The sequence below is a fragment of the Schistocerca americana genome, chromosome 5, assembly GCF_021461395.2.
Source record: "Schistocerca americana isolate TAMUIC-IGC-003095 chromosome 5, iqSchAmer2.1, whole genome shotgun sequence".
Classification (NCBI taxonomy): Eukaryota; Metazoa; Arthropoda; class Insecta; order Orthoptera; family Acrididae; genus Schistocerca; species Schistocerca americana.
Window position 1 is genome coordinate 132,327,523 of NC_060123.1, and position 25,190 is coordinate 132,352,712.

The 25,190-nt window shown below is 42.7% G+C and overlaps 1 protein-coding gene across 1 annotated transcript in view; it reads left to right on the forward strand.

The window, feature by feature from the left end:
• Window positions 1-25,190, forward strand: part of LOC124616722 (piezo-type mechanosensitive ion channel component) — a 684,203-nt gene that overhangs the window by 384,462 nt on the left and 274,551 nt on the right. The window contains exon 27 of the mRNA XM_047145082.1: window positions 8,667-8,827. Coding sequence (XP_047001038.1) covers window positions 8,667-8,827 — 161 coding nt within the window. The remainder of the gene's footprint in view (window positions 1-8,666; window positions 8,828-25,190) is intronic.

Consider the following 25,190-nt stretch of genomic DNA (forward strand, 5'->3'; position numbering starts at 1 on the left):
TATTTTGTTGATTTCAAAGTAATTTGAGAGAGTTGTCTTATAATTTAATAACAAATATATGTATTTTGGGTGAAAGCCTCATTCTGGTTCCTGCAAAAACATTTTTGACTTCTTCTGAAAACTGTATTGCTAATGGTATTATTATTGTTGTTGTTGTTGTTGTTGTTGTTGTTGTTTTGCAGTATTAAATGTATACAAAAAATATAATCACTTCTTTGCACATTTCTCAAGATTAAGGGACCATCACTATGTAGATGTTGGGCTGTTTATCCAGAAAGCAATCACAGTGGTTTGATCAGGTTTCACACGAATTCTAATGAGAAACAATAAATTCCATGAAGTGCAATTTCCATAATTTATACTTTCACAACATTTGATCACTTTATTTTTAACATGTTCATGATTACAACAACAATGCTGCTGATAGTACAATCATGACTAAAGTGTTTTTCAGTGAACTAAAAACCAACCACATATCTGCTCCTCTTAGGTGTTACATGGTCATCCCAGTGGTATTCCTTACCACAGCAGGGCCTCTTTTCTGTTTATCTCTTCAGCACTCTATAATCGTATGTAACATACAAATATTTATGAACATTTACAGTATTGTATGTATAAATTTTAAATGCTTGTTTTGTAGCACTCCTGCACTTGAAACTCCTTTGATCTTCAGATATATAACCAACTTTCAATGAAAATTCTGTCTCACGGACTACTAGAAATTCAGCTTTGGAAATTGTGTGTATCATACTTGTAGGGACAGTTGTTGTTACTGCATCTGCCCCCAATAGCTGAATGGCCAGCACGACAGAATGTCAATCCTAAGGGCCCAGGTTCGATTCCCAGCTCGGTCAGAGATTTTTCTCCACTCAGGGACTGGGTGTTGTGTTGTCCTCATCATCATCATCATCATTTCATCCCCATTGATGTGCAAGTCGCCGAAGTGGTGTCAAATCGAAAGACTTGCACCCGGTGAATGGTCTGCCCGACGGGAGGCCCTAGTTACATGACATTCCATTCTGTTGTTACTGTGTCATCATAGTATAAGTGGTAGAAGAGGCTGTAGCTGTGTTCTTTCGCAATATCCCCAGTGGATTGTTGCAGACAACCGTTGATATTGGTATCTGCAGACTGTGACTGGTGTGCCTTGATTTCTATGGCTTGTCACAGTTAGAATCCAATTTGAAATCACTGAAGCAAGTCGAAATTAAGAAATGGGAGGTACAGTGAGAATACATTAGGCAGGAGAAAGAGTATTTAGTAACACAATTCTTGAAATAGGGAAAGAAAGAGAATTATTGCAATGAATTACTTTTAGGGCGGCAGGTAAAAATATTGTTCAGTTTTATATTTTGTAATGTTTGGTAGTTTTGTGTGATTTTTGGATACCACAGGCTTTTACAAGGGCCTGAAAACTATTTGTGTGAACTTCCAGAAAGTGATGTAGACTGTACTGTTCCTAGTTCTCAGTCCACACTCTCTAAGAATAATACAGAGAAATCAGAAACCATGTTAATAAATAAAAGTCTTCTGTTGTTTAAATGATCAGTATATTAAGACAAAAGTTCACACACCCAAGTATTAGTTTCAAAAATCATTAAAGCTTGCCCTATCACACACAGTTCAGAGACAATTTCTACTTTTCATTCCTAATTATGTAAAGTTAATGGCTTGCCTTAAAAGTGGAAACTAATCTCAGACATTACAACTTGGTTTTCCATACTATAGCTAGCAGCACATGGAACAGATAATTGAAAACAAAAACCCAGTTAAATTATTAATCCACGAAAATACGTTTTACATAATATCACAAAATATGCACAATATACCATTTGATCAGGGCGGGGGAAAAAAAAATCTTGTCAGTCGTCATTACTGCCATGTGATGCTAGTGGACATGGACACAACCAAAATCACTCCAAGTGTCGACAGTGAAGGAAACAGTTACTCTAAATTTGCTCCCAGCATGGCCAGCAGCAACCATCCAGTACCCTATTTGACTACAATATTGCTTGTATTGTTGTTAGTTGAAGCATGCAATGATCCCAATTTAAGTCTAGGTAAATCAATACTCTGTTTATTTTGTATAAAATTCTAAGCATGCTAATTTTTTTTCAAGAATTTTTCAAATGGAACCGAGGGTAGGTAGTGGCCTCTGAACTGCCTCTTTCAAAGTTCTGTACTTGTATTGGATTATATTACCATAGTGAAAGTTGGTACAGTTTCAGTATTTCTTGTATAAATTACAGTACTATCATTTTAGCTTAGTTTTGTATCTTATGTACTAAGTTAATATAATCTTTTTTTATCTAGTTTTTGGCACAAAACTTGGTTTTTAATTAATAATACAAAAAGTAAAGGATATACACTCCTGGAAATGGAAAAAAGAACACATTGACACCGGTGTGTCAGACCCGCCATACTTGCTCCGGACATTGCGAGAGGGCTGTACAAGCAATGATCACACGCATGGCACAGCGGACACACCAGGAACCGCGGTGTTGGCCGTCGAATGGCGCCAGCTGCGCAGCATTTGTGCACCGCCGCCGTCAGTGTCAGCCAGTTTGCCGTGGCATACAGAGCTCCATCGCAGTCTTTAACACTGGAAGCATGCCGCGACAGTGTCGACGTGAACCGTATGTGCAGTTGACGGACTTTGAGTGAGTGCATATAGTGGGCATGCGGGAGGCTGGGTGGACGTACCGCCGAATTGCTCAACACGTGGGGCGTGAGGTCTCCACAGTACATCGATGTTGTCGCCAGTGGTCGGCGGAAGGTGCACGTGCCCGTCGACCAGGGACCGGACTGCAGCGATGCACGGATGCACGCCAAGACCGTAGGATCCTACGCAGTGCCGTAGGGGACCGCACTGCCACTTCCCAGCAAATTAGGGACACTGTTGCTCCTGGGGTATCGGCGAGGACCATTCGCAACCGTCTCCATGAAGCTGGGCTACGGTCCCGCACACCGTTAGGCCGTCTTCCGCTCACGCCCCAACATCGTGCAGCCCGCCTCCAGTGGTGTCGCGACAGGCGTGAATGGAGGGACGAATGGAGACGTGTTGTCTTCAGCGATGAGAGACGCCTCTGCCTTGGTGCCAATGATGGTCGTATGCGTGTTTGGCGCCGTGCAGGTGAGCGCCACAATCAGGACTGCATACGACCGAGGCACACAGGGCCAACACCCGACATCATGGTGTGGGGAGCGATCTCCTACACTGGCCATACACCACTGGTGATCGTCGAGGGGACACTGAATAGTGCACGGTACATCCAAACCGTCATCGAACCCATCGTTCTACCGTTCCTAGACCCGCAAGGGAAATTGCTGTTCCAACAGGACAGTGCACGTCCGCATGTATCCTGTGCCACCCAACGTGCTCTAGAAGGTGTAAGTCAACTACCCTGGCCAGCAAGATCTCCGGATCTGTCCCCCATTGAGTATGTTTGGGACTGGATGAAGTGTCGTCTCACGCGGTCTGCACGTCCAGCACGAACGCTGGTCCAACTGAGGCGCCAGGTGGAAATGGCATGGCAAGCCGTTCCACAGGACTACATCCAGCATCTCTACGATCGTCTCCATGGGAGAATAGCAGCCTGCATTGCTGCGAAAGGTGGATATACACTGTACTAGTGCCGACATTGTGCATGCTCTGTTGCCTGTGTCTATGTGCCTGTGGTTCTGTCAGTGTGATCATGTGATGTATCTGACCCCAGGAATGTGTCAATAAAGTTTCCCCTTCCTGGGACAATGAATTCACGGTGTTCTTATTTCAATTTCCAGGAGTGTAGCTCCATGAAAAATTCTGCCATACGTTTTTGTGATAAACTGCACTTAATTCCAAAGGTAGGAAACTCAATTAAGCACTTTTGAGGTTTTGGGGAAAAAAGTAGAAGAGGTGGCTTTATGGAAACTTCTACGACATGTTTTTATAACCAACTGAAACTGTAAAAGGTGGATTTTTGAAGAAACTAATGATTGGATCGTGCCAATATGTGAAAAGTTATTTAAACATTTAATTTCACACATGATTATTGTGCAGTTCTGTTCGTGGCACACATCAGGCACTGTAGTGACATTGGCCGAATGATGGAGAAAAATCAATAGCTCACTTGCTGTACTAGACCTACCTATAAATGTTTGCTTACTTCCTCACAGACTATCAAGCGAAGGAATGGCTGCCAAGAAAATTAAAAAAAAAAAGCCACAGCATAAATAAACAAAAAACAACAAAAAAAAGAGAAAACATATTGAAGCATTATTGCTCAAAAGACAAGTGGTGCGAAATTGACAACATAACTTGACTGAAGCAATAAATGACCTTATCAGTTTGTTGGTGTATTGTGAGGCCAACAACAGCAACAACAACAAAATAAAAAATGATGATTTGATGAATTTATTATGTGTGCAGTTAAGATAACTGTAAAGCAAGATGTGAGCCAGACACACAGAACATTCACTGTATGAGTGTTTTAATCCTGGGTCATGTTAATGAAATTTGCTAGTAACACATGAACAAAAATGAGGAAAGGCAACTGACCATGTTATTTGATTGATGCAGGGTATCTATACACACATGCTTGTCACCATGCAGATACCACAACACTAAATGTTTTTGTGACTTACAATGTGAAAGTCATTCCTGGTGAAAAAATAGTAGACTTCAATCTTTCCACAGTTAAGTTCATAGTATAAATGAAAACCCAAGAGCTAATTATATGTGACATTTATATACTTGTTTCTGTAGGCAATGGCGATTGCTCTTGCATGTTTATTGCTAGCCATGGTGGTGGATCATTTCTGAGAAAACTTCAGGAAGATTGCATGTAAATTTTATGATCATGTCATAGCATTAGGTGGAGATTTCAACTTATGAGCTGTAAACTGGAAGACTCAAGTTATTAATGTAAGTAGTACTATCCAGTCACTCAGTGAAAATGTTGTTGTTGTTGTTGTTGTTGTGGTCTTCAGTCCTGAGATTGGTTTGATGCAGCTCTCCATGCTACTGTATCCTGTGCAAGCTTCATCATCTCCCAGTACCTACTGCAACCTACATCCTTCTGAATCTGCTTAGTGTATTCATCTCTTGGTCTCCCTCTACGATTTTTACCCTCCATGCTGACCTCCAATGCTAAATTTGTGATCCCTTGATGCCTCAAAACATGTCCTACCAACCGATCCCTTCTTCTAGTCAAGTTGTGCCACAAACTTCTCTTCTCCCCAATCCTATTCAATACCTCCTCATTAGTTACGTGATCTACCAACCTTATCTTCAGCATTCTTCTGTAGCACCACATTTCGAAAGCTTCTATTCTCTTTTTGTCCAAACTGGTTATCGTCCATGTTTCACTTCCATACATGGCTACACTCCATACAAATACTTTCAGAAACGACTTCCTGACACTTAAATCTATACTCGATGTTAACAAATTTCTCTTCTTCATAAACGATTTCCTTGCCATTGCCAGTCTACATTTTATATCCTCTCTAGTTCGACCATCATCAGTTATTTTACTCCCTAAATAGCAAAACTCCTTTACTACTTTAAGTGTCTCATTTCCTAATCTAATCCCCTCAGCATCACCCGATTTAATTTGACTACATTCCATTATCCTCGTTTTGCTTTTGTTGATGTTCATCTTATATCCTCCTTTCAAGACACTGTCCATTCCATTCAACTGCTCTTCCAAGTCCTTTGCTGTCTCTGACAGAATTACAATGTCATCGGCGAACCTCCAAGTTTTTATTTCTTCTCCATGGATTTTAATACCTACTCCGAATTTTTCTTTTGTTTCCTTTACTGCTTGCTCAATATACAGATTGAATAACATCGGGGAGAGGCTACAACCCTGTCTCGCTCCTTTCCCAACCACTGCTTCCCTTTCATGCCCCTCGACTCTTATAACTGCCATCTGGTTTCTGTACAAATTGTAAATAGCCTTTCGCTCCCTGTATTTTACCCCTGCCACCTTCAGAATTTGAAAGAGAGTATTCCAGTTAACGTTGTCAAAAGCTTTCTCTAAGTCTACAAATGCTAGAAACGTACGTTTGCCTTTTCTTAATCTTTCTTCTAAGATAAGTCGTAAGGTTAGTATTGCCTCACGTGTTCCAACATTTCTACGGAATCCAAACTGATCTTCCCCGAGGTCCGCTTCTACCAGTTTTTCCATTCGTCTGTAAAGAATTCGCGTTAGTATTTTGCAGCTGTGACTTATTAAACTGCTAGTTCGGTAATTTTCACATCTGTCAACACCTGCTTTCTTTGGGATTGGAATTATTATATTCTTCTTGAAGTCTGAGGGTATTTCGCCTGTCTCATACATCTTGCTCACCAGATGGTAGAGTTTTGTCATGACTGGCTCTCCCAAGGCCATCAGTAGTTCTAATGACAATGTTGTCTACTCCCGGGGCCTTGTTTTGACTCAGGTCTTTCAGTGCTCTGTCAAACTCTTCACGCAGTACCTTATCTCCCATTTCATCTTCATCTACATCCTCTTCCATTTCCATATTATTGTCCTCAAGTACATCGCCCTTGTATAAACCCTCTATATACCCCTTCCACCTTTCTGCCTTCCCTTCTTTGCTTAGAACTGGGTTGCCATCTGAGCTCTTGATATTCATATAAGTGGTTCTCTTCTCTCCAAAGGTCTCTTTAATTTTCCTGAAGGCAGTATCTATCTTACCCCTAGTGAGACTAGCCTCTACATCCTTACATTTGTCCTCTAGCCATCCCTGCTTAGCCATTTTGCACTTCCTGTCGATCTCATTTTTGAGACGTTTGTATTCCTTTTTGCCTGCTTCATTTACTGCATTTTTATATTTTCTCCTTTCATCAATTAAATTCAATATTTCTTCTGTTACCCAAGGATTTCTATTAGCCCTCGTCTTTTTACCTACTTGATCCTCTGCTGCCTTCACTACTACACAGTGAAAATAGTGGCACTAAAATGCAGGAAGACAGAGAGAAGGCCAAAATACTAAATTCTGTTTTTTGAAATTCTTTCACTGTGGAAAATTTTGCTGTAATTAATCCTTCCAGTTCTCACAATAAAACCAAAAGACAGATATCAAGATAAGTGCTCATGGGATAGAGAATCAACTGAGATTGCTCAACAGAGGAAAGGTTATGTGACATGATGAAATACTTACAAAATTTTTCATAGAGTGTGTGGAGTAATGTACTCCTCTTCTAGTAGTAATCTGTCATACTGCTCAAAGTGTTTCGGAAAATGTACAAATCATTCCTGTTTTGAAGAAGAGTTGTCATACAGGTGCTCACAACATAGGCCTATTTCACAGATGTCAATCTGCCTATTCATGTACTCAGCCAGTTAACTGGCAGTCATTCCTATATAAAACACTGTGCAGTGGTTGTGGGTTAATTTATTAACAATATGCATGTTTCTCTGTATTTTGTAATATAGGAATTACCAATGGTGGAACTAGAGGAGGTGGTAGTGAATGGTTGCACAGGGTACAGATTAATAGGGACAATTTCAGAATTAGGAACATTGTTGTAGGTATAAAGGCTTGAGAATGTCATATGGTGTGACTAGGATGTTACAGAAGTTAGAGGAGTGATGGAAGGTGACAGTGTGGGGAGTATATCATGGTGAGATTATCTTATTTCCGGGCTCAACTTGAGAAAGTCACAGACATTGCTGAATAACGCATACGCACATTCAAAAATTGGCTGGCACTGTATGACAAAGGGGTTATACCTGAGTTTTTGGACCAAGCAATGTGGGTCAGTGGTTAGCACACTGGACTCACATTTGGGAGGTCAATGCTTCAAACCTGCATCCAGCCATCCTTTCGTTTTTTAGTTTTTCTGTGATTTCGTTAAATCTGATCAGGCAAATGCCGGCATGGTTCCTTTGAAAAAGCATGGCCAATTTCATTCCACATCTTTCCCTAATCTGATGGGACCGCCGACCTCACTGTTTGCTCCCCTCCCCAAAATCAACCAACCAACTTGACTTTTTGGAAGTGGTAGCTGTATTAGTCAGAAATTTAGAGGAGGGAACTGCCTGGGAGATTTATTTGTAAATGATATCTGTGAGGTAGTTCAAGGAAACAAAAGTCTGGGAAAGATTTTTGGTAGAGATGTTGAGGGATTTGGTGGTGGAGTGATGTATTTGCCAAGGATATCTACGCAGTAGGGAATGGACTGTTTAATCTGGAAGAGATGCCAGCTGTCAAAATGGAGGCATTGTTACATGGAATGTAATTTATCTGACAGTTTTTGTAGATGCATCTTGTGATAATCAACAGCTGCCTTCTTAATGCTTACTTATTATCTGTAATATGTTTCATTACCACAGCCACAATTTTCTTTACTGATGAATATACACTGCGTGGCAATGTTGCTAAAATTTTTCTCACAGATATGAACTACATTCATTGCTCTTAATCAACTGTCACATGAGCCATCTTTGCTCATTGTATTGTCCTGCTTTTGTTGATGTGGTAAATTCCCTACATCACATCACCTGTTGTGTCATATTGGTGTTACCCTGCTGCCAGCTCCTGACTTACTAACTTCAAATGTAATGTAGCAAAAAGTTGTGTATTGTTTTACAGTCCACTCTTGAAATTATTTGTGTATGTGAATTTTGAGGAACGTAAATTGATGTGCTCTAGAATTACAACTGTTTAATGCACAGAGGAGCAGAATTAATAGAAGAACTCAGACAGAAAAGGATCCGTGAACAACAAGAACAGGAGCATCAGATACTTGAGAAGATAAAACGGAAGATGGAGAGAATCAAAGCAACCCAGCAAAAAGTTCAAGGAGCACTAAAGGAACCAACAAACCATTTTGCAGGTGAGTGTATTCATTTTAGAATAAATAAAGAAAAAAAGAGAGAATTGATTTTGTGTTACACCAAATATCTGCTGTTGGAGGCACTCATTTTAATCACAGTGTAGACAATATAACTGTTGGTTGTATGTTTAAAAACTGTTCAGTCTGTTGTGCTTAAAAAATTATTTGTTTTAAAATATAAACTTATTTATAGGTAGTAAAGACTGTCTCTTTCTCCTGGTTAGTGAGAAGCATGAAATTTGACATTTTGTATGCTCATCTATTTTCTTTTTAATGGATTGGAAAGTATTTCATTACATTGTCTCTCATGAGAGATACAGTGGCAAGTGCTTCACTGACTTCTGTTTGACAAATTGGGATTGAAATGTTTTGTTTCTATAATATGTCAGTTCATTGTAAATGCACCAACTATTAGATTTTGACTGATAATTGTGAAAATGGTGTTTTACATTTCTGATGACTTTGCCAGGCTGTATATATGTGAACTTTCAAACAGCATGGTACAAAATGACTGGGTAAATGAACTATTGTAATGAGGGTAGTGGTATTAAAAATTTAAAATAAGACTTAAACATCCAGTATGGTGCATAGTGTGCTGCTGCTGCTGCTGCTGCTACTACTACTACTATTATTAAATAATTCGCAAATTTGTATGTATTAGAGTGCAAGAGCTCCTCGGAATCAGTTGTTTGGATGATATATTATGACATCATATTTCTCTGTATACTTTGATCAGAATCATTTCAAATCTATTCTCCATTTCTTTTATACAATATTCTTTAGTAACATGTTGACAGCAGATGTTTTGGAATTCAAAATACTTTGAATGAACAAACAGATTCCACATAATGGTAACATTTTGTCTATATCCCACATTTTACCTTCAAGGCAGGCTTTTTTGGCACATTCAGTGGTGCATACTGCTGTGCTAATGCTCACACCATTATTGTGCGCACCAGTCCTCCAGTCCTACCATGGCTGAATGTGATATATTCTTGAGCTGAACGCCAAAGCAATAAAACTTTTGACAAACCTGCTTTTCAGTTTAGCATTAGCTTTTTATTTGTGAGTGTCAAGGTTTTTACCCTTGCTTTGAAGTTGGTTTCCATTAAATGCTACATGCAAATGTATTGTGACAAAAAATTGGCCATAGCCAACATAAATCTGATAACAAGAATTCCAAGGTGCAATATAAATAATGGAAGGAATAAAGGTAATACCTTATCATATTATTGATGGATATAAGGTGGTCTACAGACACTTAAACAAGACTGAAAATATTCCTAAGCTTTCAGGTAACGTCCTCATTCAAAGCTACCTAATACAGAACTGTCTCTCTCTCTCTCTCTCTCTCTCTACCAGCCAACTACATTTTACCATTGAAGCACAGGTACAATGTATTTGTTGAGGACATTGTAGCCATGTAACTGTGTCGTCTTGTATTAGTTAGTGATGAAATTGCCTGAAAGCTTAGCATTGTTTTCTGATTTGTTTGTGTGCCTAACGACCGCTCCACATTTCAGCTGTAGACCAAGTTGATAGTTTATTCATTTCATTGTTCGAATATAATAGATTTTATTATAACAAGTTAGTGGTTTTCCTGTTAAGACATACTGAAGTTTTTTAATACTGTAATTCATGTGACAAGCCATATCTCCAAATAAGTATGATCTTAAATCAGCATTCCTCTTTGTGGAGAAATTTTTCCATATTTTGGTACTGAACACTGTTCTGTTTAATATACCAAGGTGAACCAAACAAATGCAAACATAGTCCCATTCTTGACATTTAATAGACTGTTCATGTAAACAAATGTGTGGTACATCTTTCACAGGTCAGCCATTACTACTGGGCAACTGGATCATTTTGTGGTGGTTTCTAGTTCTGTAGCTGCATGTTTGGTGGAGTTGGTGGTTTCTAGTTCTATAGCTGCATATTTAGTAATTATGGAGATCCTTGTGCCTAATTCAGAATCAGCAATGATTCAGATCACTTATAGGTGCAAGTGGGGTGTCAGATTTCTATTTTACTGGATAAAAAGGGAGGGAAAAAAAGAGATAATGAGTTCATTTCAGCTGTATAAAGTGAGGGTGTATTTACTGCACAACTGTTATGTCCAGTGTGACACACCAATAACATTTGGTCTGAAGTTTCCAATTTAGATTTTCAAACTTTCTTTGTAATTACATTAGAGACAATTGTGGATTATTTCATACCCTGTGAAAATTACTATTGGGATGCAACAATATGTATCCCTCAATCAAAGTAAGGGACTGACAGCCATGGAGGGGACTATATTGATGATTTGATTGCTGCAACGGTGAAAGTTGTGTGTTTTTATTCTGGATATTTTGACGTGATCCCTGTTACTATGCACAGTTTGGTGGTAATAACCGTATCATTACTGTGCACCATCACAACTAGTTCCATAAGTTCTGTCACATAAATAAATAAACACTGTGTACAGAGACAGTAGCAAACAACTGAAATGAGAACTGCAACTGTTATGTTACTGTCTGCAAGTGTAATCTGCAACTGACAGTAGTAACTGATTCTTGAGATACTATAGCATATGACTACAGTGAAAGAAGCTCATTCTCTGGTTAATTGCTGTTATGGTAGTGTCATGCAAACAGACAGCTGTCAATTGATTTGTTATTCTGATTCAGCTGTAGGAGAGAGCATCAGGAAATGTTATACTGCAGCATCAAATAGCTGCATATTAAATTCTGCACTTAAAATGAGCTGGAGTAGAAGGCTGTTTCAGACAAGCCTTGTCAGAGCAGCTGCCTAATAGTTGTACTCCATGCTGGTGGTCACTCTCTCATTGGTGTGATTATAAGTATCCAATCAGATATTGGTGCACCATTTTATGTTAAGAACATGAACCTTGGAGTCCTCAAAGTCAGTGTAAATTTATATACATCACATAATGTTTTAGCTATCAATCTAAGTTTGGTTCACCTTGAAATGTGAATTATAGTTAAGAAAGAGGGGGTATTTGAAAATAAAATGGTGTTAAAATAAAATGATATTTAAAAAGGAAGAGTTATTGTGTGCTGTGCATTAACATGACATTCATTTCTGACACAGCCGCCCCACTGGCTCGTTCCTCGAGAATGAGCTCTCCAGAGTCTCCACAGGGTTTCCACACACCTGTGGATGATGAACTGCCACCTCTCACACCTCGTGCAGGCTCCCTTCTGCAGGCACCAACCCCCAGTTCTGCAATAATGACTGTTTCACTTGATGGTTATCTTGAGCCCCAGCGTATGTCATTTGGGTCTCCCCCGACATCGGAACTACTTCCCCGTGCACCTTCCCTTGATGATAGTTTCCCAGTGTTTTCTCCTCCACCGTATGGGACAGTTGTAAGGCGTCGTTCAAGCCGAAGGCAGTCAAGCATTGGCCCTCCGTGGATGCCCAACCTGACAACTCCACGGCAGTCTGTGTGCCTGTCATCGCCGCAGTCCCATCACGCATGTAATGTGAACCATTAATTACCTGATACCATTTTGGTGTAAATATCACAAATGCTTGCTTTCATCGTAGTTGTCTATTCTTGCTACATGAGGTAGCGGCAAGTACTGATTTTTTATCTCCTCTCAAGAAATACCACAGTGAACCATGCACAATACATATAGTTAGAATTTAGTTTATTCTGCAGCACTAAATGACTGCTTTTGTGAGCATGAAACATGTACATAGCATTGTAGCTGTATTAATCTCCTCCTTCTACACAGATTAATCATCATCATGTTTTGTATTGAGTGTTCTCTTTTTTACCACATTGGAATGAATGTCAATTGCCGCAGAGATACCATTACTTTGTCATCATATGGTTAAACAGTACATGAAGACTAACACGGCATAAGACAGAACATGACAGCAAATTTATCAGTAGAAGAAATAGAGTGAAAATAAAACAAGAGGTCAAGATAATATCATATCAGTGATTAGTCTAAGTGAACATGATCAGACATCAGTGAATGCCAACATATGTTTGGGCAAATTACTGAAAATTACTATTTAACATTCATTAAGTGGTATTCCTAAGCTAAGATTTTCTCAGTTATTGTACTTTACCAAGTGGTGACATTTCTGTTGTTTAGCTTTGGGGAGCATGTGGTATGTTAGGCTTGGCAGTGAGCTCAATTTTCTGTTACCCAGATGGAAGATAAATGTTGCACCTCTGCACCAAGTTCTTTCTCCTTTAGTGCTCCACAGTGAAATAGTAGTTCATTGATAGAAAAGAGATAGATTCTGTTTGTGCTTCAAAGAAGAAAAGGATCATTTCTTCTCCCTGTAATTCATCCAAACTAGGCTACAATTGTTCATAAGTCATGAATTACAACCAGCAATATAGAATACTGTTGTGTGAGAGTTGAGTTCTCATCTCTTCAGTTCCACCTGATAAGAACTAAACAATTGTTTGTAATTTGAGATTTTCAACAGTAAAATCCAACACCGCATCAAATATAGATTGTTTGAGTGGGTCAGCTAGGGAAGGAGTTTGGAGAGACAACTGCAGATGCTCAGCTCTGAAACACTTGACTGTATGTAAACCTTGCCCTGCCCTTGGGGGGGGGGAGATCTGATATTGAGGATGAAGCTTATAGTGTCAACTACAAACCACTGGAAAATCATTAATGTGCTGAAAGTAAATTGGGCAATGGAAGTTTGTTTTGATATTTGTACCATGATAATATTGTCAGAAATGTTGTATGCTGATTAACATTTGGTTTGAGTGACATGACATTGATGAAAAGTGCATCAATTATGTTTAATTAATTAGTTGTGACACTTATATTAGCACATGGCAACAATCTTTAACAACAAACTGACAATGATTTTACAGTGGATGGTGCAGGTACTATGTTGGTCCAAATTCCAAGCTACTGATCCTCCTGAAAATGAAATTAAGTCCAGTCTCTTTTGCTCTGACTGTGATACAGTGTTAACTTGTAACAGAAGGTTCAAGAAGTGGAGAGCACTTATTAAAACCGATATGCCAATTAATTGCATATAATTTTATAGCAAACTAAATATGCAAAAGAGAAATAAGAATAATAGCAGCGTAATAAGTGTCTACAGCCTTATTAATTAAATGAGTCCAGTAGGGTGTAAAGTCTGAACCATCAATGGTGTGGAAATAATCAGCTATTCAAAATTTCACATTCTAGAATTTCATTCCATTATCCTTCAGATATTTGTTCTTGTAACTTCCTTTACTAAGGAATGAATTGGTGCATCACTCTCGTTACTGTCACTACTGAGTTTCTTCCTTTTCCTTCCTCTAAGTTGTCTTTTTTGACTAAGTAAGAAATTATCAGTTCTCTGTTACTGCAGTACTCTATCATTCTCTCACATTTCAACTTTGTGTCTTCATCTGAAATCACACTTTCTTTCATCTGTTTATTGTTGTGTGTGGTTTGGCCACTGGTTTGTCTCTCTCTCAGCTGCTTCTCTTATATATACAGATGATGTGACTTACCGAACGAAAGTGCTGGCAGGTCGATAGACACACAAACAAACACAAACATACACATGAAATTCAAGCTTTCACAACAAACTGTTGCCTCATCAGGAAAGAGGGAAGGAGAGGGAAAGACGAAAGGATGTGGGTTTTAAGGGAGAGGGTAAGGAGTCATTCCAATCCCGGGAGCGGAAAGACTTACCTTAGGGGGAAAAAAGGGGTATACACTCGCGCGCGCACACACACACATATCCATCCGCACGTACACACACACAAGCAGACATGTCTGCCAGGATGGCCCCCTCGTACGTCAACCTATTCATGGGTCGCTTAGAGGAAGCCTTCTTGGTTACCCAGGCCTGCCAACCCAAAGTTTGGTACAGATTTATTGATGACATCTTCATGATCTGGACTCACAGTGAAGAAGAACTCCAGAATTTCCTCTCCAACCTCAACTCCTTTGGTTCCATCAGATTCACCTGGTCCTACTCCAAATCCCATGCCACTTTCCTTGACGCTGACCTCCATCTGTCCAATGGCCAGCTTCACATGTCCGTCCACATCAAACCCACCAACAAGCAACAGTACCTCCATTATGACAGCTGCCACCCATTCCACATCAAACGGTCCCTTCCCTGCAGCCTAGGTCTTTGTGGCAAACGAATCGGCTCCAGTCCGGAATCCCTGAACCATTACACCAACAACCTGACAACAGCTTTCGCATCCCGCAACTACCCTCACGACCTGGTACAGAAGCAAATAACCAGAGCCACTTCCTCATCCCCTCAAACCCAGAATCCCCCACAGAAGATACACAAAAGTGCCCCACTTGTGACAGGATACTTTCCGGGACTGGACCAGACTCTGAATGTGGCTCTCCAGCAGGGATACGACTTCCTCAAATCCTGCCCTGAAATGAGATCCATCCTTCATGAAATCCTCCCCACTCCACCAAGAGTGTCTTTCCGCCGTCCACCTAACCTTCGTAACCTCTTAGTTCATCCCTATGAAATCCCCAAACCACCTTCCCTACCCTCTGGCTCCTATCCTTGTAACCGCCCCCGGTGTAAAACCTGTCCCATGCACCCTCCCACCACCACCTACGCCAGTCCTGTAACCCAGAAGGTGTACACGATCAAAGGCAGAGCCACATGTGAAAGCACCAACGTGATTTACCAACTGACCTGCCTACACTGTGAAGCTTTCTATGTGGGAATGACGAGCAACAAACTGTCCATTCGCATGAATGGACACAGGCAGACAGTGTTTGTTGGTAATGAGGATCACCCTGTGGCTAAACATGCCTTGGTGCACAGCCATCACATCTTGGCACTGTGTTACACCGTCCGGGTTATCTGGATACTTCCCACCAATACCAACCTATCCGAACTCCGGAGATGGGAACTTGCTCTTCAATATATCCTCTCTTCCCGTTACCCACCAGGCCTCAATCTCCGCTAATTTCAAGTTGCCGCCACTCATACCTCACCTGTCATTCAACATCATCTTTGCCTCTGCACTTCCGCCTCGACTGACATCTCTGCCCAAACTCTTTGTCTTTAGATATGTCTGCTTGTGTCTGTATATGTGTGGATGGATATGTGTGTGTGCGAGTGTATACCCATCCTTTTTTTCCCCTAAGGTAAGTCTTTCCGCTCCCGGGATTGGAATGACTCCTTACCCTCTCCCTTAAAACCCACTTCCTTTCGTCTTTCCCTCTCCTTCCATCTTTCCTGATGAGGCAACAGTTTGTTGCGAAAGCTTGAATTTTGTGTGTATGTATGTGTCTGTTTGTGTTTCTATTGAAAGACTTACCTTAGGGGGAGAAAAGGACAGGTATACACTCGCGCACACACACACACACACACACACATATCCATCCGCACATACACAGACACAAGCAGACATTTGTAAAGGCAAAGAGTTTGGGCAGAGATGTCAGTCGAGGTGGAAGTACAGAGGCAAAGATGTTGTTGAAATACAGGTGAGGTATGAGCGGCGGCAACTTGAAATTAGCGGAGGTTGATAACGAGAGGAGAGGATATACTGAAGGGCAAGTTCCCATCTCCGGAGTTCTGACAGATTGGTGTTAGTGGGAAGTATCCAGATAGCCCGGACAGTGTAACACAGTGCCAAGATTTGCTGGCCGTGCACCAAGGCATGTTTAGCCACAGGGTGATCCTCATTACCAACAAACACTGTCTGCCTGTGTCCATTCATGTGAATGGACAGTTTTCTGCTGGTCATTCTCACATAGAAAGCTTCACAGTGTAGCCAGGTCAGTTGGTAAATCACGTGGGTGCTTTCACACGTGGCTCTGCCTTTGATCGTGTACACCTTCCGGGTTACAGGACTGGAGTAGCTGGTGGTGGGAGGGTGCATGGGACAGGTTTTACACCGGGGACAGTTACAAGGGTAGGAGCCGGAGGGTAGGGAAGGTGGTTTGGGGATTTCATAGGGATGAACTAAGAGGTTACGAAGGTTAGGTGGAGGGCGGAAAGACACTCTTGGTGGAGTGGGGAGGATTTCATGAAGGATGGATCTCATTTCAGGGCAGGATTTGAGGAAGTTGTATCCCTGCTGGAGAGTCACATTCAGAGTCTGATCCAGTCCCGGAAAGTATCCTGTCACAAGTGGGGCACTTTTGGGGTTCTTCTGTGGGAGGTTCTGGGTTTGAGGGGATGAGGAAGTGGCTCTGGTTACTTGCTTCTGTACCAGGTCGTGAGGGTAGTTGCGGGATGCGAAAGCTGTTGTCAGGTTGTTGGTGTAATGGTTCAGGGATTCCGGACTGGAGCCGAATCGTTTGCCACAAAGACCTAGGCTGCAGGGAAGGGACTGTTTGATGTGGAATGGGTGGCAGCTGTCATAATGGAGGTACTGTTGCTTGTTGGTGGGTTTGATGTGGACGGACGTGTGAAGCTGGCCATTGGACAGATGGAGGTCAGCGTCAAGGAAAGTGGCATGGGATTTGGAGTAGGACCAGGTGAATCTGATGGAACCAAAGGAGTTGAGGTTGGAGAGGAAATTCTGGAGTTCTTCTTCACTGTGAGTCCAGATCTTTAAGATGTCATCAATAAATCTGTACCAAACTTTGGGTTGCCAGGCCTGGGTAACCAAGAAGGCTTCCTCTAAGCGACTCCTGAATAGGTTGTCTTACGAGGGGGCCATCCTGGTACCCATGGCTGTTCCCTTTAATTGTTGGTATGTCTGGCCTTCAAAAGTGAAGAAGTTGTGGGTCAGGATGAAGCTGGCTAAGGTAATGAGGAAAGAGGTTTTAGGTAGGGTGGCAGGTGATCGGCGTGAAAGGAAGTGCTCCATCGCAGCGAGGCCCTGGACGTGCGGAATATTTGTGTATAAGGAAGTGGCATCAATGGTTACAAGGATGGTTTCTGGGGGTAACAGACTGGGTGTGGCTGAGGGACTGCGTCAGCTTTCAGACAACACCACATACAAAGTTTGCCAAGGTAATCCCATTCGTGATGTCCAGGTGGAGCTTCAAGGAATCCTCAGAACCTTAGGCCCCCTACAAAACCTTTCACCTGACTCCATCAACCTCCTGACCCCACCGACACCCCGCAACCCTACATTCTACCTTCTTCCTAAAATTCACAAACCCAATCATCCTGGCCGCCCCATTGTAGCTGGTTACCAAGCCCCCACAGAATGTATCTCTGCCTACGTAGATCAACACCTTCAACCCATTACATGCAGTCTCCCATCCTTCATCAAAGACACCAACCACTTTCTCGAACGCCAGACATTTGTAAAGGCAAGGAGTTCTTACCTTTACAAATGTCTGCTTGCGTCTGTGTATGTGCGGATGGATGTGTGTGTGTGTGTGTGTGTGTGTGTGTGTGTGTGTGTGTGTGTGTGTGTGTGTGTGTGTGTGTGCGTGCGTGCGAGTGTATGCCTGTCCTTTTTTTCCCCCAAGGTAACTCTTTCCGCTCCCGGGATTGGAATGACTCCTTACCCTCTCCCTTAAATCCCACATCCTTTCATCTTTCCCTCTCCTTCCCTCTTTCCTTACGAAGCAACCGTTGGTTGCGAAAGCTTGAATTTTGTGTGTATGTTTGTGTGTCTATCGACCTGCCTGCACTTTCGTTTGGTAAGTCACATTATCTTTGTTTACACACACACACACAGATATATATATATATATATATATATATATATATATATATATATAGATAGAGGGAAACATTCCACGTAGGAAATATATATCTAAAAACGAAGATGATGTGACTTACCAAATGAAAGTGCTGGCAGGTCGACAGACACACAAACATACACACAAAATTCAAGCTTTCGCAACAAACTGTTGCCTCATCAGGAAAGAGGGAAGGAGAGGGAAAGACGAAAAATAGTGGGTTTTAAGGGAGAGGGTAAGGAGTCATTCCAATCCCGGGAGCGGAAAGACTTACCTTTGGGGGAAAAAAGGACAGGTATACACTCGCGCACACACACACATATCCATCCACACATATACAAACACAAGCAGACATATTTAAAGACAAAGAGTTTGGGCAGAGATGTCAGTCGAGGCAGAAGTGCAGAGGCAAAGATGTTGTTGAATGACAGGTGAGGTATGAGTGGCGGCAACTTGAAATTAGCGGAGATTGAGGCCTGGTGGATAACGGGAAGAGAGGATATATTGAAGAGCAAGTTCCCATCTCCGGAGTTCGGATAGGTTGGTGTTAGTGGGAAGTATCCAGCAACTTCCTCATCCTCTCAAACCCAGAACCTCCCACAGAAGAACCACAAAAGTGCCCCACTTGTGACAGGATACTTTCCGGGACTGGATCAGATTCTGAATGTGGCTCTCCAGCAGGGATACGACTTCCTAAAATCCTGCCCAGAAATGAGATCCATCCTTCATGAAATCCTCCCCACTCCACCAAGAGTGTCTTTCCGCCGTCCACCTAACCTTCGTAACCTCTTAGTTCATCCCTATGAAATCCCCAAACCACCTTCCCTACCCTCTGGTTCCTACCCTTGTAACCGCCCCCGGTGTAAAACCTGTCCCATGCACCCTCCCACCACCACCTACTCCAGTCCTGTAACCCGGAAGGTGTACACGATCAAAGGCAGAGCCACGTGTGAAAGCACCCACGTGATCTACCAACTGACCTGGCTACACTGTGACGCATTCTATGTGGGAATGACCAGCAACAAACTGTCCATTCGCATGAATGGACACAGGCAGACAGTGTTTGTTGGTAATGAGGATCACCCTGTGGCTAAACATGCCTTGGTGCACGGCCAGCACATCTTGGCACAGTGTTACATCGTCCGGGTTATCCGGATACTTCCCACTAACACCAACCTATCCGAACTCCGGAGATGGGAACTTGCTCTTCAATATATCCTCTCTTCCCGTTATCCACCAGGCCTCAATCTCTGCTAATTTCAAGTTGCCACCACTCATACCTCACCTGTCATTCAACAACATCTTTGCCTCTGCACTTCTGCCTCGACTGACATCTCTGCCCAAACTCTTTGTCTTTAAATATGTCTGCTTGTGTCTGTATATGTGTGGATGGATATGTGTGTGTGTGCGAGTGTATACCCGTCCTTTTTTCCCCCTAAGGTAAGTCTTTCTGCTCCCGGGAGTGAAATGACTCCTTGCCCTCTCCCTTAAAACCCACATCCTTTCGTCTTTCCCTCTCCTTCCCTCTTTCCTGATGAAGCAACCGTTTGATGCGAAAGCTTGAATTTTGTGTGTATGTTTGTGTTCGTTTGTGTGTCTATCGACCTGCCAGCACTTTCGTTTGGTAGGTCACATCATCTTTGTTTTTAGGTATATTTTTCCCACGTGGAATGTTTCCCTCTATTATATTCATATCATTAATTTGAACCCAACAATTACGTTTGTTATTGTCACTGTTGCATTTTGAAATCTTTCCTGTCATCTTACTTTCTCTTTCTGTTTTTGCAGTAGTTTCACTTTGTATTCACCTTCTCCTCTTTACCGAATATACCATACAATTTTATCCGGCCTATATATACTCAATAATACGTAACCCACTTCCAAACCGTAACCAAAAAAATTTTTTTTCTGCTTTCAACACTACCGCTGCTATAAAATCAACTGTTTCCAGTTCACAAACAGTTCCTTTCAGCTATTAAACAGCCATTTCGGCTAGTTCTAATAACTTTCACCTTTTTTTTTCCATTTCCATTTTTCCCACATCACTGATCTTTTTTAGCCGCTTCCCACAGGTTTTAACATAATTATTTCTTCATCAGACAATTGTTAGCCTCATTTTCTCAATCTGCCACCACAAAACCACTCCTTTTAATACATTTACACGCAGTTTTTTTTAAAATTTTCCCCGAATTGCTCCACCCTTTAACGTGTTTTGGCGGCAACACAACCACCTAATCTTTGTGCACATCTTTGTCTACCAACCCAAGTTCACCACAGGATCAACATAGCCCAGCTATAACCAACACTTTTTCGCCTTTTTTCACACCAGATCTCCAGTTGCTTTCTAGTTCACCTTTATCTCTCCCCATATATTTTTATTTTCATTTTCATTTCAGCCTCATGTTACACTTTCCACCTTCTAATACCATGTCACCCTCACAACATCCCCACAATGACTCCATTAAGTTTTATTTACATTCCCTCCGCAAACATTCCTTTGCCCTAGCCAGAGTACGCTCCCATATTTTATTTACTCAGGCTTGTCTGACATTCGGCATTACCCCCAAAGGCCTCACACTTAAAGTTCCCATCTCTGGCTGTAACCCTTCTTTCCATCAGTCCCTATGCCAGTTCCAAACTGAACAATCCATTGCCCTCACCCACCTAATCCTTCACCTACACATCAACTTAGCCAATGAACACACCCGTCAACTCCTGTCCTTAATAAAAGTCCTGAATCTTTCCTCTCCCACATCCACACCGGCTGTTCAGAGCATCCTCCTACAGGCCAACTGCAAATTAGAACAGCATGCCACCCTCCACCTCAAAAAACTATCCAATCTCCCGGTTTCCCACCTCCGGAAAGGCAACTCACACACCCTTCACAACCTTTCCAGCAAACCTCAACCTCCTCTCATTGCACACAGACCCAGTCTCTCCCATCTACTCAATCTCCCACTTCCAGCTCCACTCCCCCCAAAACCTCAAAATTCCAATCAACACAATCTGGAACCACAACACCCTAATTCAGTAGTTAACCTTTCCTCCAAACCTCTCTCCCAATCCGAAACCTCTGTCCTATCGAAAGGCCTCACCTTCAGCCCCACTCCCAGATTCAACCAGCCCTTGTCAAAGATTTACTGTCCTACACCCGTACTCTCTGCTGGAAATATCACTTTGCCACGAAGAAAAATGATCCTAATCCTACTCCTAATGATCCAGCTCCCCAAGACACTATCCAAATTGAACCCCGCCTGAAACAGTTCCGTCCTCTGTCACATCGGGACCCACCTCCTCTTCCTCAAAATCACCCTCTCCAAACTTTCCAGGAATTTCTGACTTCCAGCCTTGCCTCTCAATCTTTCTTAAAAAAACCTTAATCCTACTCCCAACATCACCACTGCTGAAGCCCAAACTATCCGTGATCTGAAGGCTGACCGATCCATCGTCATTCTTCCAGCGGACAAGGGTTCCACGACCGTGGTTCTTGATCATCGGGAGTATGTGGCTGAGGGACTGCGTCAGCTTTTAGACAACACTACATACAAAGTTTGCCAAGGTAATTCCATTCCTGATGTCCAGGCGGAGCTTCAAGGAATCCTCAGAACCTTAGGCCCCCTACAAAACCTTTCACCTGACTCCATCAACCTCCTGACCCCACCAACACCCCTCATCCCTACCTTCTCCCTGCTTCCTAAAATTCACAAACCCAATCATCCCGGCCGTCCCATTGTAGCTGGTTACCAAGCCCCCACAGAACGTATTTCTGCCTACGTAGATCAACACCTTCAACCCATTACATGCAGTCTCCCATCCTTCATAAAAGACACCAACCACTTTCTCGAACGCCTGGAATCCTTACCCAGTCTGTTACCCCCGGAACCATCCTTGTAACCATTGATGCCACTTCCTTATACACAAATATTCCGCACGTCCAAGGCCTCCCTGCGAATGGAGCACTTTCTTTCACGCTGATCACCTGCCACCCTACCTAAAACCTCTTTCCTCATTACCTTAGCCAGCTTCATCCTGACCCACAACTTCTTCACTTTTGAAGGCCAGACATACCAACAATTAAAGGGAACAGCCATGGGTACCAGGATGGCCCCCTCGTACACCAACCTATTCATTGGTCGCTTAGAGGAAGCCTTCTTGGTTGCCCAGGCCTGCCAACCCAAAGTTTGGTACAGATTTATTGATGACATCTTCATGATCTGGCCTCACAGTGAAGAAGAACTCCAGAATTTCCTCTCCAACCTCAACTTCTTTGGTTCCATCAGATTCACCTGGTCCTACTCCAAATTCCATGCCACTTTCCTTGACGCTGACCTCCATCTGTCCAATGGCCAGCTTCACACGTCCGTCCACATCAAACCCACCAACAAGCAACAGTACCTCCATTATGACAGCTGCCACCCATTCCACATCAAACGGTCCCTTCCCTACAGCCTAGGTCTTCGTGGCAAACGAATCTGCTCCAGTCCGGAATCCCTGAACCATTACACCAACAACCTGAAAACAGCTTTCGCATCCCGCAACTACCCTCATGACCTGGTACAGAAGCAAATAACCAGAGCCACTTCCTCATCCCCTCAAACCCCGAACCTCCCACAGAAGAACCCCAAAAGTGCCCCACTTGTGACAGGATACTTTCCGGGACTGGATCAGACTCTGAATGTGGCTCTCCAGCAGGGATACGACTTCCTCAAATCCTGCCCTGAAATGAGATCCATCCTTCATGAAATCCTCCCCACTCCACCAAGAGTGTTTTTCCGCCCTCCACCTAACCTTTGTAACCTCTTGGTTCATCCTAATGAAATCCCCAAACCACCTTCCCTACCCTCTGGCTCCTACCCTTGTAACCGCCCCAGTGTAAAACCTGTCCCATGCACCCTCCCACCACCACCTACGCCAGTCCTGTAACCCGGAAGGTGTACACGATCAAAGGCAGAGCCACGTGTGAAAGCACCCACGTGATTTATCAACTGACCTGCCTACACTGTGAAGATTTCTATGTGGGAATGACCAGCAACAAACTGTCCATTCGCATGAATGGACACAGGCAGACAGTGTTTGTTGGTAATGAGGATCACCCTGTGTCTAAAATTGCCTTGGTGCACGGCCAGCACATCTTGGCACAGTGTTACACTGTCCGGGTTATCTGGATACTCCCCACTAACACCAACCTGTCAGAACTCCGGAGATGAGAACTTGCCCTTCAGTATATCCTCTCTTCTCGTTATCCGCCAGGCCTCAACCTCCACTAATTTCAAGTTGCCGCCGCTCATACCTTTCAAGTTGCCGCCGCTCATACCTCACCTGTCTTTCAACAACATCTTTGCCTCTGTACTTCCGCCTCGACTGACATCTCTGCCCAAACTCTTTGCCTTTACAAATGTCTGCTTGTGTGTGTGTGTGTGTGTGTGTGTGTGTGTGTGTGTGTGTGTGTGTGTGTGTGTGTGTGCGCGTGCGAGTGTATACCTGTCCTATTTTCCCCCTAAGGTAAGTCTTTCTGCTCCCGGGAGTGAAATGACTCCTTGCCCTCTCCCTTAAAACCCACATCCTTTCGTCTTTCCCTCTCCTTCCCTCTTTTCTGATGAAGCAACCATTGGTTGCAAAAGCTTGAATTTTGTGTGTATGTTTGTGTTTGTTTGTGTGTCTATCGACCTGCCAGTGCTTTTGTTTGGTAAGTCTCATCATCTTTGTTTTTAGATATATTTTTCCCACGTGGAATGATATATATACACAAAATTCAAGCTTTTGCAACAAACTGTTGCCTCATCAGGAAAGAGGGAAGGAGAGGGAAATACGAAAGGATGTGGGTTTTAAGGGAGAGGGTAAGGAGTCATTCCAATCCCGGGAGCGGAAAGACTTACCTTAGGGAGGAAAAAGGACGGGTATACACTCACGCACACACACACATATTGATCCACACATAAACAGACACAAGCAGACATATTTAAAGACAAAGAGTTTGGGCAGAGATGTCAGTCGAGGCGGAAGTGCAGAGGCAAAGATGTTGTTGAATGACAGGTGAGGTATGAGTGGCGGCAACTTGAAATTAGCGGAGATTGAGGCCTGGTGGATAACGGGAAGAGAGGATATATTGAAGAGCAAGTTCCCATCTCTGGAGTTCTGATAGGTTGGTGTTAGTGGGAAGTATTCAGATAACCCGGACGGTGTGACACTGTGCCAGGATGTGCTGGCCGTGCACCAAGGCATGTTTAGCCACAGGGTGATCCTCATTACCAACAAACACTGTCTGCCTGTGTCCATTCATGCGAATGGACAGTTTGTTGCTGGTCATTCCCACATAGAATGCGTCACAGTGTAGGCAGGTCAGTTGGTAAATCACGTGGGTGCTTTCACACGTGGCTCTGCCTTTGATCGTGTACACCTTCCGGGTTACAGGACTGGAGTAGCTGGTGGTGGGAGGGTGCATGGGACAGGTTTTACACTGGGGGCAGTTACAGGGATAGGAGCCAGAGGGTAGGGAAGGTGGTTTGGGGATTTCATAGGGATGAACTAAGAGGTTACGAAGGTTAGGTGGATGGCGGAAAGACACTCTTGGTGGAGTGGGGAGGATTTCATGAAGGATGGATCTGATTTCCTCAAATCCTGCCCTGAAATGAGATGTCCTTGATTTCTGTAATCTATTTAAAGTTGCACTTATTATTCTGTAATTCCTGTATTTTTCTCCAGATGATTCTGTTTCTAATGTTTTGATTAGTTGTTTGAAG